Source organism: Struthio camelus, chromosome W, assembly GCF_040807025.1.
Source record: "Struthio camelus isolate bStrCam1 chromosome W, bStrCam1.hap1, whole genome shotgun sequence".
Lineage (NCBI taxonomy): Eukaryota > Metazoa > Chordata > Aves > Struthioniformes > Struthionidae > Struthio > Struthio camelus.
The window spans coordinates 60,351,751-60,368,648 of record NC_090981.1 but is presented as its reverse complement, the minus strand read 5'-3'; the positions used below and the strand labels follow the sequence as shown (position 1 = coordinate 60,368,648).

Genomic DNA, 16,898 nt, shown 5'->3' with positions numbered 1-16,898 from the left:
CCATTCTATTTATCACCCAAAAAAGGACCAAATAACATTCACTTAATTATAGAAGATTCCTCGCTGGCTAGCTTGTTCCTGTGAGGAAGATAATCATCAGCTGGATTTGAACATGGTGCTTCTCTTAGATGAACCACAATGCTTCTTGTTCACAGCAGGCCTGTGAACTGATATATACTGTCCCAACATCTGATTCATGAGGTTCCCAAAGACTGGTTGAAACCTGGATCCTTCACTTCTTCCATCCATTCATTGGGTGACTTCAGCTCCTACCTTGCCTAATGGGTAGACCCCCCATCTTGAGCACAAGGTAATTAGTTGCTCACCATTAGATTAGCTCTGATCATAGGAAAAAGAGAAATTGTTAACATTAGCTCCATTCCTAGGATGAGAAATCTGTTGTAGTTTTCCACATCAGGTTTTTGTTTCTTCTTTTTCTCACTTTAGAGAAAGGTCTTCATGATCAGGAGCCCTGGTTACAGATGTTATCGCCGGGCCTGTTTCTATAAACGTAGGAGTCAAAATCCCATATCTGGCCATGCAGTAATTTAAACTGTTCAAATTCTGGTCTAATCTTGAATCTTAACCATGTACTTTCAATGTGAGTCATGACAGCAATTTCAATATGAAAGAACAGATTGTGAAAAAGAAGAATCATAGGCAGAAAAATCCTTACTGGTTTGAACCATCATGATCGGGGTCAGCATCTACAGCCCTCAGACTTCTTCACAGAAGGCCTGCTTCTTTGAGGGAGTACCTGGAGAGCATCCAACTGGCAGGGCACAATAACGTGGACCACTTCTCTGCCTATTCACACTCACACTGCATCAATGTATGGAAGTAGTTGCATGCACGGGAAGACAGGAAGGTGACATCAGGAAGATGCTCTTGTATTTCTAGCTACCTTCTGCACTGGGTGTTCTGACCTTTAGAGAAAGTTAATCATGCCATCTACTTTCACTCTTCATTTAATCTCCCCTTCCCATCTGTTCAGTTTCTCTCAGCTGGAAGCAAGATGAAGAACGAGTACCAGTCAGCTGTCTCAGTGGTCCGCAGCCCACACTTTGGGGCCATTTATTATAAAGCATTAACATCAGTTGTCACCTCTGTCATGACTGTTACTGCAGTCCATGCCAGATTAGTAGGCAAGAACTGACTTTCGAAATACCTGTGTGAAATGAACACTAGACAGACAGATAGACAGACTGGCAGTATCAGAAGGGACCATTCTCATCCTTTGTTCTGAACTGCTAAATAACATATGCCAGATACCTCAGCTCATGTGTCAGGTTCATACCTTCTGACTGAGCCACAGCATCCATTTTAGAAAATCTCTTAGTCAAGATTTCATGCGATAAGTGTTCCACCCCTATTGCTAAACAAGATGTTCCAAAATAGTTAATTACCTTCACTATTTAAAAAAAATGCAGACTCAGTGTCTTATTTCCATTTTGAATTTGTCAAATGCCTGCTTCCATCCAGTAGAAATCATCAAGCTCTCTTTTTTTTCTATTTGAAAAATTCACAGTCTGTTACTGAGCCCTTCAAGTAGTTCAACATAGTGCTGAGAGCTCATTTATTTGGCTGTTATCATGACCCCTATGTTCTTTTTAGAGGCATTGTCTTCTAGTGAAGAATTCCATTTTTTATGAGGAATAAAAAAAGCCTACCAGTTTTTTTCCTTTGGATACATAACTTTGAATTTAGTTGAGTTAAAATGAATACTGTTTAACAGAATCCAGCCTACCCATTGACCTAGGTCTGTCAGACTTACTTCTGTCATTATTTATCACTCCATCATTTTTTGTATGATTGGCAAATTTTGCCAGTAATTACTTTAGATATCTCAAAGGAAATGTTATAGATACTGAATAACACAAAGCTTTCAGCATTTTCCTGGAGAAGCCTTCTAGAAACTCTTCCATATTGTAAGTGACAATTTACAAATATTTTTTACATTTTTTTACAACTATTTTCCATTAAAGCATGCTGATGGGTATTACTTCTATATTTTTAAATTCTTTACCATATCATCTCATATCAATATTTTCATAATTTTACTTAGATTTATGAATGATTAACTAATTTTACCAAGTCATCTGGTTTACAAACTTAAAAATTAACAGTAGATGTTTTTCAGGAAAACTTGAAGTTTTTCTAATATTCCATAAATTTCAAAAATGAGCATTAACGGTTAAGCAAATTTCTTAGCTCATTCTTTGAATATTATTGGATTCCAATTATCTCATCCCACAGAAGTGAAATATTTAATAGCACTTGTTTAGCACAGTCGTCAGTTACTGACTGTTCATACATTACAAAATGGGTGGATGGATGGATGGATGGATGGGATGGATAACTGGATACACGAATCTCACTAGGACATGATTAAACATCAGTGGAAGGTTAAATATTCCAAAAAGTCATCCAACCCTATTAGACACTGGAAAATAGCTGAAATGTTATGCCCTTGATCTGCAGACATACTCCTTTATTGAGTATTCCAGTACTCATAAATCACCTTACAATACAATACCTTCCAATGCACACATACATTATAGAGCTACTTACATACAGATTGTATCCTGAAATTCTTTACAGCACTAAAAAAATTGCAAGACAGCAGCTGGTACATCGTGTAAAGAACATAGCAAGGTAAAGACCTTGCAAGGCAATTAAAGGAAAACCTCCATTCTCTGATAAGACTAATAAACTTAGGAAGAGAAAAACTGAGCAGTCCTAGAAATGAAATGGCAGTGGAGAAGTGCTGAGAGGCTGAGAGGTCAGCTCCCAATGGGGGGAAAAGGGTGGGAGCTCCTCCCCAGCGCTCTTCCTGCAGAGGAGACAGTGTCTGTGATGTGATCACCTCCTTGTTGCCATCCCAGCAAAAAAATGCCTCCTTGCAATTCATAGATCTCACCCTTCGTTGGTTTAGTAACAAAAGCAAGAAAGCCATGCTCCAAGGGCACAGTTACATTGATAACTAATTGCTTAATTGCTAACAGAAATGCTTAAGAAGGAAAGGAGTGGAGCCTGTGACCTAACCAACTGCCAGCACTGTCTGCAGCTCTCTCCCATCTTCGTAATCTGGACAACGCCCCGTCTTATCACCTCACTGGCTATGCTATGGACATGAGGGAGACACGGGGCATGGACTTCTGTGCTAGGTACCCAGCCTACGTGCAGACCGTTCCTTCTCTTTCACTGCATGGGAATTTACCTTCCACAGGCTGAGAGGCAGATTCTGTAGTGCACAGTATTTACCTTTTCTGATCTGCCCATTTCACTCCACTGAGATGAATATGGATTGAATGGCAAGAGGGGAAAGTTCTGAAGAATGAAGTCCTCTGCTTAGCTAGTGACATTCAATACCAGACCAGTAAGAATTGTTGTCTTTCTCTCATGGCAGTCAGACAAGTGGACTGACACCCAGAACCAGAAAAATCTACTTCTGGCCTAAGAAAGCCAGTAAGCACCAATGTGTATTCATTTCTGTTGCAATCTCTTGCAAAGTGGGTTGCTGTGATAGTAGTTTTGTGTAGCAAGCATCAGGCAAGTAGGTCCAAGAACACTTCTTAGTTTTAAGAAAAGTTGACTATTTCTCTATTTGAGGATCCTACTTCCCTTTCTATTGCCTGAGACTAATCTAGTTACATAAGTGGACACACAGTGGGACCATCTGCCCCCAAATATAGGGGTCTTTGGATCAAAGGTTTGCATCTGGAGCCATCATTGGCCATGCTCTTGAATGCTGATTTGGAGGATCTTCAGTGTAGTTACCAAGCTCTGGGCTCCATCCAGAGGAAGGCTTATGACAAAGAGAGGCAACATGTTATTCCAACCTGGTAGGAGATCATCAAGATATTGTTTTGCATGTCAGCTGCTAATTCTTCTTGCAGCATGCAAAGAGAAGGAGAAAACTCACAAAGGCCGATTTGGGATCCATGGGATTTTAATGATGTGGTCCTTTAGGACTGCACTTAGTGCACAAATGAATTCATGACCATGCAGAGCCACTACTCATGGTGAATGAAAAGATTACAGTTGCAGAGTAGTCTTCAGATGCACTCTAAGATAGCTTACTAATCCCTTTCTTTATCATCTCAGCTGATTAAAACAGAAGAACAGCCCTTGAATTGAGCCCTTAGTTACATAAAAACATTCATAGTCATGCCACTGTCATGAGAAGGGCATGAAGCTCCCTCAGCGTGCCCTACTACCAAGACTTCCTGTGGAAGAAATGGGGAGTCCAGCCAAAGCTCCCTCCAAGATGCTGTCCCGGTTTCTGCCTGCTGATCATTTCACAGTCACACAGGGAAGAACAGGTCGCGAAAGGCTACGGACTCTAATGTCAACCCTTTCTGGAAGATACTTTGCAGAACCAGGAAAATTAGATGCCCTGAGCTGCAATCCTAGCAGATTTCTTGATTCTTTGCTGCTTTGATAAATCATTTATTAGAACAGCCTTTTTACCTAATCCCTGGGGGGGGGGGAGAGGGGGGATGGACATAAAATAGATTTATCACAAAACCCTGTCCTCCTACCAACCGTCTTCAGACCGGGACATATATTTCTCTGATTATTAATTAACTGATGCACAGAAACAGCTTCAAGCCTTTTAACCTCTCTCTTTCTCTTTTGTCCTTCAAGAGTGTAGATGACAATGCAGGAGTGGTGTTCAAAACATAGATAGCTTATTGAGCAGCTGAAGTAGCAGCATCATGCCTTGACCCTATAGCCATGAATCCAAACATTAAAGCCATTCAGAAAACAAGTATTTAAGCTGTTTTCCCAGGAGACACATTCCATTCTTAGTCATACCTATTTAAATCTGGTGTAGCACCACTGATGTTGCAGACGTTGACCTGCAGAAAGTAAGTTGGTGAACTGTCAGTAGTGAACATAACAAAAAAATCTACCTGTGGTGGCAGCCGTATTATCCACCAGCAGATATTTGACCTGATAAAAGAAAAGAATATGATATTGTCAGCACTGGTTGTCTGTCTGTCTGTCTGTCTATCTGCCTATCACTGTGACATCTCAACTCTCAAGCCATAGCTTTTCTTCTTTTTGGAGTCTATCCAAATACCTTCAACAGTATGAAATACAACTGCACATAAATAACAGGAAGGGGGAGAGCTGAATGCACCAACAACTTCTGAGCGCATCAAGCCCTCTGAAACTAGGACAGTCAAATGAAGCTAGAGACATTAGCTGTTCTTTCCCTAGGATGTGCTTCCAAGGAGAATGCACAGTTATTGGCCTCCTCCTCCACTGTCCCCAGCAACCTTGGCCCCTCTGTCCTCAGCTGCTAGCTGGTAGAAGGTTTTATATTGCAGCAGTGGAGATCAGGACAACTAAGGAAAAAAAAATTAAATCATCCAAATGTGGTCCAAATCTGCAGGCAGCTGATATACCAATAGCATCAGGGTACAATTCCCACCTTCATTATCCTGTGGTCTAAATGAAATATGGTGAGCAAATGCACTTTTGATCTCTTTTATTAGTCCCATTTGTTAAAATGCTGTATTATTTACAGCTTTGCACAGAGTGAAGAAAGGGAATTAGAATTCCATCTTAAGAGCAAAGTGATAATAGTGATAGCTACTAGTGTAGCTCTGTGAGCTTGTCTGAAGGAAGAGTTCTTGCATGGGTATGACTATATCAGCATCTCAGCACCAGGGCTTATCATCTGATTAAAGGTCTAGTCCCTGCAAAAGGGGACAAATAGTAGACTCGCCATCCCCGTTGAAAGTATCAACACCACCACTATTTCTAGTGGGGTTTGCATGTATCTGGAGTATGAATCAGCAAGACCACTTTGGGGAATGAGTCACCCAGATAATAGCCACTTAATACAATTTTGCCTGGAGATGTCATTCCCAATTGTGGAACTAGATAAAGCCTGCATTATAGGCACCTCGGTTTGAGTGAGATATGTAGCGTCATTGCAGTCAGTGCTGATCCCTGCTATTGCAGAGTGATTCATTTGGGCACAGCTAGACATGTCCCAAAGGAAGACAGAAATTGCATCCTACACTCTACTGACTATTGGCTAGACCTCCGTGGATTAGTTTAGGATCCCAGCGTGATTTTCTCACAGGTAGATGCACATGTAGGTACACCCTGGACAGGCACATTTGGTCAGTAGAAGATACACTGCAACAGGATCAGCTGAAAGAGTAGAAATCAAAGTTCAGAGGCAAGTAAGTTTTGTAAAGCATAATGTAAGTAATTATCCAGCTTCAGCCACCTCGCTGTGATATTTGGTAGCTGTGTTTATATTAGTAAAATAAACATACCTGGCACTTTTCTCTAGCACTGAGGCCAGCTGGCAAAGAACAACCCATACCCAAAGTATTAAATTCCCTTACTTTTCAGAATATCATGGCCACGTCCAAGCTAACTGCTAAAAACAGCCCCTTGTCCTGTGCTAATACTCAAACTGTGCCCAGGAACTGTTTGGAGTTAGGCACAAGCCACAGCTCTGTCAAGGACCTTTCTAAAAACTTAATGGCATGGATGATTGGACTCCAGTGACGGTGAACTTTCCCTGGCACTATTTTAATTTACTGATATAGATGTAGCTGATATGTCTTGGACAGGAGTATTAACACTCCAGAGGTGATTTTAAAAAGAACTAACTTTCACTATGATGTACGTTCAAACATGTGAGGTAGCTAGACAGCAAATTGCAAGTTCAAACTCAAGTAAAGCACTTCCAGTGGTGCTTCCGGCAGCATTTAAAGCCTGAACCCACGCAGGCAAAATCAGCAGGTGCTTTGTTTGTTCCGTTGCTGAGATCAAACATAGGACCTTGTTGACTGATAGATTATTCAACAAGCCAGACGTAAATTGGGAACATTACCAGATGCTTACTGGCTAATAAGGGATTGCAAGAGCAGGTCCATTGCTATTTAATAACACCCCAGATCATTACTCACCATTACTTTCCAGTTTTCTGTCCAGTGATTGATGACTTCTGTGAGGCTTGAGCAACTCGTTTGCTCGCATCTTCAGAGCTGCAATGCTGGGACATCTTCATCCAGGTGGTTGGCAGGATAACTCCATAGAGAGCCAATTACTTGAAACCTTGGCTTCAAGAGGAGAGGAAGAAGAGGGATGCCTGCTTATTCTGTAGGTCTCTCTCTTGAAACCGCATCTGCCACACTCAGTAAACCTGTTGTTTCACTTTGGTTAAGATTATCAATTTTTTGACCTCTCATAAACCTATGTTATTAGCCAAAGGCAGGGAGTACAGCTTTAAGATAAGAGTGAGAAGATGTGTTTGTTTATGTGTGTGTATGCATGTGTGTATGTGTCTTTTTCAAATGCAATCTGTCATATGTCACTGGTGAGACTTGCTTTCCAGGATGAACTAAACCAGAGAGAGGTGCTGCTGAATGCAGTCACGGTACAGCAGCCCAGAGCTGTAAACCATGTCCTGTGTTGGTGTCAGGAACAGGTGTATCACTGGCAGCAAATGTATAGCATTAGCTTTTTGAGGGGCTGCCTCAAACTGCCTCTTCATTTCAGCCTCTTTATCAAGAGACATCGGGTTTCAGGGGATGATTTGTGCTGCCAGAGCTTTGCAGGGTTAGGAAAACAGATGGCTTGGTCTGAAGTGCAGGCTGATCCAGGCTAGTCTTACCTGGTGTTTGTGCTCAGAGATGCTGTTGGCACATGAGGACATTTCTGGCAAAGGTATCAGAGGCACTTCTTATACAAGGTGTTGGCCTCCTGCCTCACGCATGTTTCAGTCCCGCAGTCACTCCAGCTAAAGGCATATACAGTCTGGGCAAGGGAGTTCCTGGAGCTAACATATTAAAAACAAACAAACAAACAAAAAATCTCCCCAAAGCTGAATGAGTTAGATGAACTGACTCCTGCTCGAATCTGACCTGTCTTGGCTCTTCTGATCTCCAAACGGCAACTCTTCCACTGAGACAAAGAATGGCCTCTTAGGTAGCCTGTAGGTACAATATTCAATTACTAAGGGCGTTTCTGTTGCTGGATGCTCTCCATGGTTGATTGGTTGATGTGCTGACAAGGTGTGAAACTACTTATGGAAACCGTGTTAGGAAAGCACTAGAGTTCATCTTTCTCAACTGCAGAGTCAACATAAAGAAAAAGAATCTGCAGTAAGTGCCAGTTAATAAAGCTCCTCATATGGTTTAAGTGGCCAACAATCAAACTATCCATGCCAATGAATACTATAATGGAGAGCTTATTAAATTCATGTCTTACTTATATTGCCATAATGAGGAAGTAGCAGTAGGTAAATCAGATTCCCTTCTTTGTGAATATTAGAAGGCAAAGGAAAGGTTATGCTAGAGAGTGAGGAAGGGCGTAGAGAGTTACCCCAGTCATGACAGAGGGAAAGAGAACAAGTGCCTTGAAACCATGCATCACATCTGCTGACATCCAGAGCAAAGGTGACTCCAATCTTGTGTGTGCTGGTACTCTGGCACCAGCATTTGTATCCCCAAGCTTCACAGTGTTGTGTCTGAAATGGCACACAGACCAGGCACAGTGTCCTGGGACCCCGATCTGTAACAACCCTTCCTACCCTCCGTCCCCCACTGGCAACCATCCTCTCCTCACTTTCCTGCCCACCCACCCACCCACCTACCTGCTCACTCCCTCCCTACCGCCACCCTCACCCCTTTCCCCATGTTCATTCTCAGTGGTCGTTGCATGTATGTGCCTTGCCCCCTTCAGCTCGTTAAGCCCTCCGCCTTGCCTCATGTTTTGACAGGTTTTGTGAGTTTTGACAATCCTGCCAGTGCCCAAGCTGCCATCCAAGCTATGAACGGCTTCCAGATTGGCATGAAGAGGCTGAAGGTGCAGCTCAAGAGGCCAAAGGATGCTAATCGTCCCTACTGAAGAGTTGTGGGAACCGCTGGATACAAAGCACTAGCACAGGTAACTGCATGGGGCAGGGGATGTCAGCTGTGGTCTTAGCCTCTCTTTGTGTTGTGGACTCTTGAAAAGATTCAGCTCTGCGATCCTCTAGCAGCTGTCTTTTTCACTTAGGCCTCTGGCTAGAGCTGCACCACACAGACACACACCCACACATAAACCAGGAACTGTTTGTGTGTGCACCTCGTTAGAAAGAGAGGCAGAAGGATGCTTAATGAGGGATTGAGCCAAGTTCCCCCCTCCAGTGGCATCCTGCATCTCTAAAAAGTCTTCCCGGTCACTAGAGGGGAGTCAACAGCTGTTCTGATTCCCCTCGGCCAAAGAGAGCGTTTTTGGTGGCTGAAGAAAATCTGCAGTTAAGAGATGGGACTGGGCTGCAGTTTAATCCCAGGCGACTGGGCTGGGACAGCGTCTGTCTCAATAGCTCTGTGTTGCAAATGTTTCAAAGCATTCTTCATTCTTCATGCGGTATAGTCTGTATCCAATTTCATCCCAGCATAATAATTGTGTGTGAATACTTCTCCCTAACAACTAAATGACTCCTAATTTCTTTCTTCCCATGCCCAAGAAATGAACAAAAGGATCCATGCTCACATCTTGCTCAGTTACTGTTTACTCCTGTGGGTAGATAAAACTCAACCAAAGCCAAGCAAGCTTTGCTTGAGTGAGCACCTACAAATATTTGAACGAGGGTCTCATTGTTAGTCTCATGTACTTTGTGGTGTTGTTGGAAAGGAGCTAGCCTGATGTTCCAAGGAAATGCCTAATGCCTGTAATAATGTCAAAAATATCAGAAAAACAAGCTTGTGTCACTGGAATCTCAGCCTATCACCAATGATAAAAATGAAGAATAGATGCTGAATAATGTATTCAAAAATGCCTATATGTCTTCAGAGCCTAAGCCCCGTTTTTAAAGGCCCTGTACGTGTATAAAAAGGTTCCAGGTGCATAAAATAATCAAAGTACCTACCTCCCACTCTTTTTGCAAATATTTAGGGTTATCAGGACTCTTGGTGCCCTGGATTTTCCATGTCTACGCTGCAGAGTGCAGCAGAAACCAGAGATCTCCAAGGTGAAGCCAGATATCAGTGGCCTGTGCTGTGTAAACACACCAGCTTTCCTGGAGCTAAATGGGAGATTCCCTGCACTGCAGTACACCATGTCATGAATATGGCAGCGACTTTTGATGATGGGGCTTAGGATTTTAACTCAAACAGTCACCTTTGAACACTATAACCTTCCCATACGCCATGACAAAATGACATGAACCATTAGTTGGTTCTCTTTTCAAAGAGAACAGTGATAGCATTACAGAGAGTGCCCCACCTTTAGCTGCCAAGTAAAAAGCATGTTGACAGGTGGTGGAGCCATCCTGAATGATAGCAAAGGTAGAACACTGCTATTCCTGATGTTGTTTCCAGGCATGCTTTACATTGCATGGTATCACAGATGATAGGTGAGCTTCCACCTCTCATGGCATCAGGCACTGCTATCCAAGAAGGGTATGAGGATTGGTAAATTACATTTGTGTCAGCAGTGGCACATTCCCTGTAATTCAGCTCCCTCCTTTTCTGCTGGGCCCAAAATGTTCTGTCTGTTTTCCATCGTTGGCCAGCTTTCTCTTTAGATAATTCCTGGATAAACAAAAATACATAAAAGGATATGTTTGTTACAGAGACAGGGGATTCTCTCTGCTGCCGAAGCCATTCCACATCAGAGATTCTCTAATAAGACCAGCACTCTAGGTGGTCCTAAGCTACAATAAACAGTTTACATTCCCAAATTTTCCTTCCAGTAGGAATTTCTGGATCTGTGATTTGGGACACAAAGGTGGGTTAGGTGGCCTTTCTAGACCGTTATGACTATAATGTCTAAGATTCAGTGATTTTGATCCAGGCCTTGCTGACCCGTCTAAGATTTGATCAGGACGTACCCATCTTCAGCCTTTCCAAAGAACTGCAAAGTGTTCTAATTTTTCACTGATGTCTATAACATTCTTGAAAATACTTTGTTCCAGTCTTCAGAGCACTATCCATTGCACTGAGAATTAAGGATTGGTACCAAAATGGTTGTGAAAGCGATATTGCACTGAAGATGACATGGAGCAGATCAAGAAACCTTTCATAAACATATTAGGTACACGTGTTAATTTCACCGGGGTTTTTAGGATCTCTGTGGCAATAATGACCCCAGATATAACCTCCAGAGCTTAGTATTTCCCTTATACATGCCTATGCAAAGATAACTATGAGTGTGTTCTCCCTCTTCAAATACCTCTTTTCTTTTCCTTGCTTATGACAAGGCCTCTTGGAAGCTTGAAATTAAGATGTGTTTCCATATCCAAATGCTTTTTGCTTCATCACACTGGCTTGTTACCGCAGGTTTTGCTCAGAAGTGCTGGGGCAGACTGGGAGATGCATGCATGCTGTTTTGTTAATGCAGGGACTGCCTTTGTTGGAGAGATTTTCAGTAACAACTGCAGAGCAATTGAGGAACACAGTTCCATCCAGTTTTGGAAATCTCTCCCTGGTTCGTTGATGTCAAGCAATGGGCTTATATTGTGGTGTAGCTGTGATCACAGAGGATATGCTTGATTCTTACTGTAGTGTGAGAAGTGCTGGGCTGTAGATTCTTGTGTGCTGTTAGAGACTTCCTAGGAAGAGTCCACAGTGTTTTGGCTGTCGTGGTTCTTTATGAAGCACTCTACCTCTGCCTGTCATCACCAGGCTGACCTGGGGTCTGAGCCTTTTTCTTATAAAAAGGTCACTCAGTAGTAGGGCTAGGGCTTCCTCCACACTCAAAATAAATTATACAGACAGAAATCAGCTGTAAAATGGCAATAAAATTGCAAATCTCTCTCTCTCAGCACTTCTTTCCTCTGCTTGTGCAAAGCAGAACAGTCTTGAATAGTAGCCTTTAATTGAGAAGTCCTTTAGTTTTCTTGACTTTTACTTTGATTCTATTTCTCAGCTGTGCAGCAAAATCAGCTCAGCTGTTACCACCGGATCAGTTCCCCCCTCTACTTATAGGCACCCTTGTTAGAGGTGTAGATAATCTCTAACAAAGTGGAGGGATGCAGCTCAAAGGTCTTTGTCCTCTTGTTGAATCTCACCTTGGTGAACCTATTGGAAAAGTCAAAGATCTACCTGTCTTAGCAGGAGAGATTTCTCCTGGAAAAAACTTTGTGTGTATTGTTTTTCACGTAGCAAAAGGAATTAGCCAAGTGCATGTGGTGCCCCAGGAGGACACCAAAGGAGGGTATCACAAAGAGGGATCTGATTTAGTACAGGAAGTCCCTTGCCAAGTTAGGTTGGAGAGGATACTTGGAGGTGGCAAGGGAGAGTCAAAACCTCAGAAGATCCAGCTACCTTTTAAGCTCATGTTTTCTGGTATTAGGAAACATCTGTACCAAGCAGATATAGGATTTTTAGTCATGCTCCGACGTGGCCAGATACAAGGCAGGTTCCAGCCAGGGCTGTGCAATAGCAGTCAGCGCAGGGCTGAGCCCTCACTAATAAACATTACTTAGAGATGGGTCAGTTGTCCTTGGCTCAGCAATGTGGTGATTTGATGTGCAGCCTCCAGTGTGCCTCCAAAATGCCACTGGAAGACTCTGACTGGCTCAGTCAGTAGACGCATCATTACTGCAATGAGAAGTTTCCTAAAAACACTAGGACTGAAGCCAGCTGGGCCCCCTGGTACCACACAGAGAGCTATTGCAAAGCTTGAGAGCAGTCAGCTCCCTTAACTGGCAGAAACACAACAACCTCTGTATGTTTTTTATCTTCTTTTACTTTGGTCACAGCTCTTCAGGGTACTTATCTCAATTCCAATTTGAAGCGTGCGCATAGCCATACTGACATCAGGGCAATTAATCATGTGCTTCAAGAGTATGCTCGAGAAACTTTTTAATTGGGATTTTTCTAAGGAAGAGCTTTGTTTTATCAAACTCCTTTCCAAAAATAAGAAGCTGCCAAAAAAAAACACAAGCAGCACCCAGTTTGATGTAAGCCACCAGAGTGTTTTTCCCAACCAAGGAAGAAAGATCTTCACTCAATTTTAATTCTGAATGCATTTTTTTTTAACTTCTAAATCTCCCTTATGGGACAGAAGCAGTCAAGGCCATAGTGATTTGAAATCCTTTGTTTTCCTTGGAAGCGCTCTAAAGTTGCTGTCAAACACTGAAAGGGTCTCTGTGATGTGGCAGATAAGCCCACAAGCTGCAGCAAGCAAAGCCCTGAAGAATTCAGATGGCAAAACACTTCCAAAATGGCTGCCACTGTTCTCTCTTTTTCTTTCTAATTACAGAGGTGGTTGTAGCAAAAGACAAGGAGGGTAAGGGGGTGGGAGGAAAAGAAAGCAAAAGAAGGAGAGGAGGATCATTTGAGGCAACTCTGCCAAAATCAATATATTCTATTACAAATCCCCCCTCAGGACTAGGAAGTAAGGATTCGGAGGCACTTAATGTTTCTTACAGATAGTAAATGCATGAAATAATGAAACCTACAGCTCGCTTGGGTGGCCGCTCTTCAGAGCCACTACGTACCTTACAGTATGACAAGCTGAAGGTGCACCCTGCCATGCCTCAGGGTGCGTGGGGGAGCCCTTGTGAGGCCGGCTAGGTCCCACTAGGACCAACCACAAGACAAGCCTCTCTTCTCCTCCCACCACGTGTAGAAGTATCCAGCCTCCCCAAGCAGGATCTAGGAGCTAGTTCCCAACTGTCTCATCCATAGTAACCTTGTAGGAATCGTAACAGGACAATCGCGCCTAGAACTGCCCTAATTCACAGCTTGTCAGTATTTAGGACTTAACAGAGCAGCCTAGGAGAATCCAGCTGATAGATCACTAAACGATATTGTACAGAAGAACAGTGAAGACCCATTCCCCTTCTGTGGTCTCATTTCGGTGACTGATCATTATTTACAAAGCATTATTTACCACCTCAGTTACGCTGCTCTTGAAGTTTTATTTAAAGCTAGAGATGGCAGGGGACGTTTGGATCAGAGCAGCCTGGAGCACTGGGATGGAACTGAGTGAGACGAAGTGAGTGTGAGGGAGACAAACTGAGTGAGTGAGGCAAAGTGAGGCAGAACAGGGAAGAAGTGGCCAACAGTAAGATTTTTTTTTTCAGCTGTGCGATAGTCTTCCAAGGGGAGTAGCGGCAAAGATTAAAAGACTGCACGCCCAGGCAACCTGCTTCACTAAAATATCAGGGGAAATAACAGCGTTCGTTACAGTCTGAGTACAGAGAAAAGATGTTCAGATCCTCCTTCACAGTGTCTCAAACATGTGCTGATGTGTGGTTTATTGTAGAAGCTGTGAGACGCTTGTTATTGTAGCTGGCTGGAACAATTGATATTTTTCCAATAGGAAATGTCATTTTTTCCATTGGAATGCATTGGCTACCAAACTGGAAAACACTGCATTTTTCCCGCTGTCTGTTCCCTGATAAGAGAGAAAAAATAAAAGAAAAAAAAATCTGTTTTTGAAATAAGCAGGCATTATCAGCCACAATTCAAAGAAACAAACAAAATTCCAAATGCCCACGAAAAGTAATGTTGAGGGAACATTTCTGGCTCTCTCTTCCTGTCATTTCTGATCACTTCAGTGTAAAGCCAGATGAAAGTCTAGCTTTTACTGAATTTTGGGTTGCTTGCCCTCTCAGATAGGCTTGTATTACTTCCAGTGGGAGAGTATTCTGCAGTTGGATTGATCTCACTGATGTCTGTTAGACTGTTTTTCTTGAGATTCAAACTAAATATCCTTTATCAGAATCTAATCCCATTTCTTGTAGTTATGCCTCCTACAATCATGCTAACCAATTCCTCTTCCTTCTGCACAGATTACTGTCATTTCCCTCCTTTAGTTATCACTTAGATCGTTTAGGACTTGCTTACATTATGGAAATTTGCGTGAGCATAATTACATCAAAACAGTACTCCAGCACAAGCTTTAGTACAAGTGAATAAAGTGAGAGTAAAATCAGCAGAGCTTCATTTAGGAAAGTCTCTTTAGGTACTGGGAAAACATCAGTTCAACCTTTTTTTTCTTTTCTGAATTACTTTTCCTTTTAATTTCCACTGACAACTGTGATGATTAAATTAAACATCCCTCACAGTGTGTTTGTAACCCAAACCTTGCACTATTGTGCTAGTACATGAGAGTGTGGAAGTAAATATAACTGGAAGCGCTTCAAAACCAAACTACATAAAGTGTTTGCAAAACTGACAAGGAAATCTTTTTCTTTTCTTGCTGATCCTTTTTAACCTGTCTGCCCATTTAAATTACTAATAACTTTATTATGGTAAAATTCTCATGTCTGTTTTATAAACCACAGTTTCAATACCAGTGCATGCAAAATTCCATTTGCTAATTATTGTAGTTATTCTAAGATTGGCACACAATATAATGCACTGATGGAAAACGACAATAATTAATTACCGCATTTACTCCAAAATTACAATCAGTAATTACTGCTCTGAGACCGAATTCCATTCAGCAATATTTGGAACTTGTTCTTCCTCAAAGCAGGGCAGCTTTTCAGGAGTATTGCTGTGTTTGCATCTAAATGAGTCCATGTAGGTCACTAACGGATCTGCACTATTTGTCATGGGAGTGATACAGCAGCACAATGCAATACTGTAACACTTTCTTTTAGTTAGAGCATGAATTCTTCATTAAAACCTATGTACCCATTTTTTTAAACATTAGGTAATGCAATTATTGCAGAATTAAATAATAGATATGAAAGCAACCTCCCAGTTCTCATCCCATTATGATACAGTTGGTCCTGATGCTCTAACGTAAACTTTTTGAGGCTTGTGAGAACTTTTCCCAATCACTCCAGCAGCAAGGAACCTGCTGAATTGTCCCTACTATGAAAGGACCAGAAGCTTGGTACCAATGTGCCATTCTCAAAGGTTTCTAACAACAAAACCCCAAAAGCTCCAGGGCTGACAGAGGGGGTGTTATATTCAGCCACCTGACCAACAAGATTATTGGGATGGGGAGGGCGTGTCGTGCGGACCGTATCATGCAAATTGGCTGAGTAGGTCAGATTTAGAGCCCTTTGATCTAAACAGTGTGAACCTTGATTGCTTCAGTTAATGGGCAGCTGCATAAGCCAAACACAGTACCCTTCTAAGGAAGTTTTTCATTAAGTTCAGCCAGCCCACAGATTTGCTAGGCCGGTGCACAAGGGACTGCAACTTGAAGAAAAACTGGAAAATGCACGCCAAGAAACAGAGGGAGGTTTTAAGCAGCTATAATTTCAAACGAGAGTCAAAGAGATGGATAAACACAGGAGACGCCCATAGCCAAAATGTTTGTTTCAGCAGCAGCAAGCCTTGACAGAATGCAATCCTGTGCTAAATAAAACAGATATAAGGAAAACGAGAGAGGGGAAAGACCCACAGGGAAAGGAGCTTGGAATAAATAGTCCAGGATGAATTCTAAAAAATGGGGACATTTTTCATACAGGACGTTCAAATAAGTGACAAGCCAGAAAAGTCTTTTGATACTGGGGAGAGTAGAGCTCATTAGTGAATGAGTGGACGAGAGAGAAGCACAGTATCAATTTGCAAATACAAGTACCTGGGGAGTTGCAGCACAGAGAAGGCAAAGGGCAAACAGTTCAAAGCTCAGTGCACGAGACCATAACAGTCTAGGACTTCGGGCAAGAGCTGCTCCTCTTAGATGGCCTTATGCTTCAGATGCTGCCAGACTAACAGATCTGCCTGTTGTGTATTTAAAATACAAACATAAGCATCACAAACATGCTTTTTGTCCAGCGAAAGATGGTATGGGCAGCATAGGCCAAAGGCAGGGCACAGCCCTGTGACCCTCAGGAAAAGTGAGTTAGCGGAGAAGCTTAATGTGGGAAGCTGGAAACTCCTGGTAAAATCAAAGTTACAAGTCAGCTTCCATACATGGTTCACAGGACTCAGGTCACTTCTCTAGTGACCTGATCAGTA

The 16,898-nt window shown here is 42.4% G+C and overlaps 1 protein-coding gene across 10 annotated transcripts in view; it reads left to right on the top strand.

Annotated features, from left to right (window-relative positions):
- Nucleotides 1-16,898, top strand: part of LOC104138512 (CUGBP Elav-like family member 4) — a 721,557-nt gene that overhangs the window by 685,461 nt on the left and 19,198 nt on the right. For all 10 annotated transcript variants that reach the window (XR_011137468.1, XM_009666153.2, XM_068925637.1 and 7 more), the window contains exon 12: nt 8,759-8,925. Coding sequence is in view for 9 of the 10 variants with exons in the window: in XM_009666153.2 (XP_009664448.1) it covers nt 8,759-8,886 (128 nt within the window). In the remaining variant the exon portion in view is untranslated. The remainder of the gene's footprint in view (nt 1-8,758; nt 8,926-16,898) is intronic.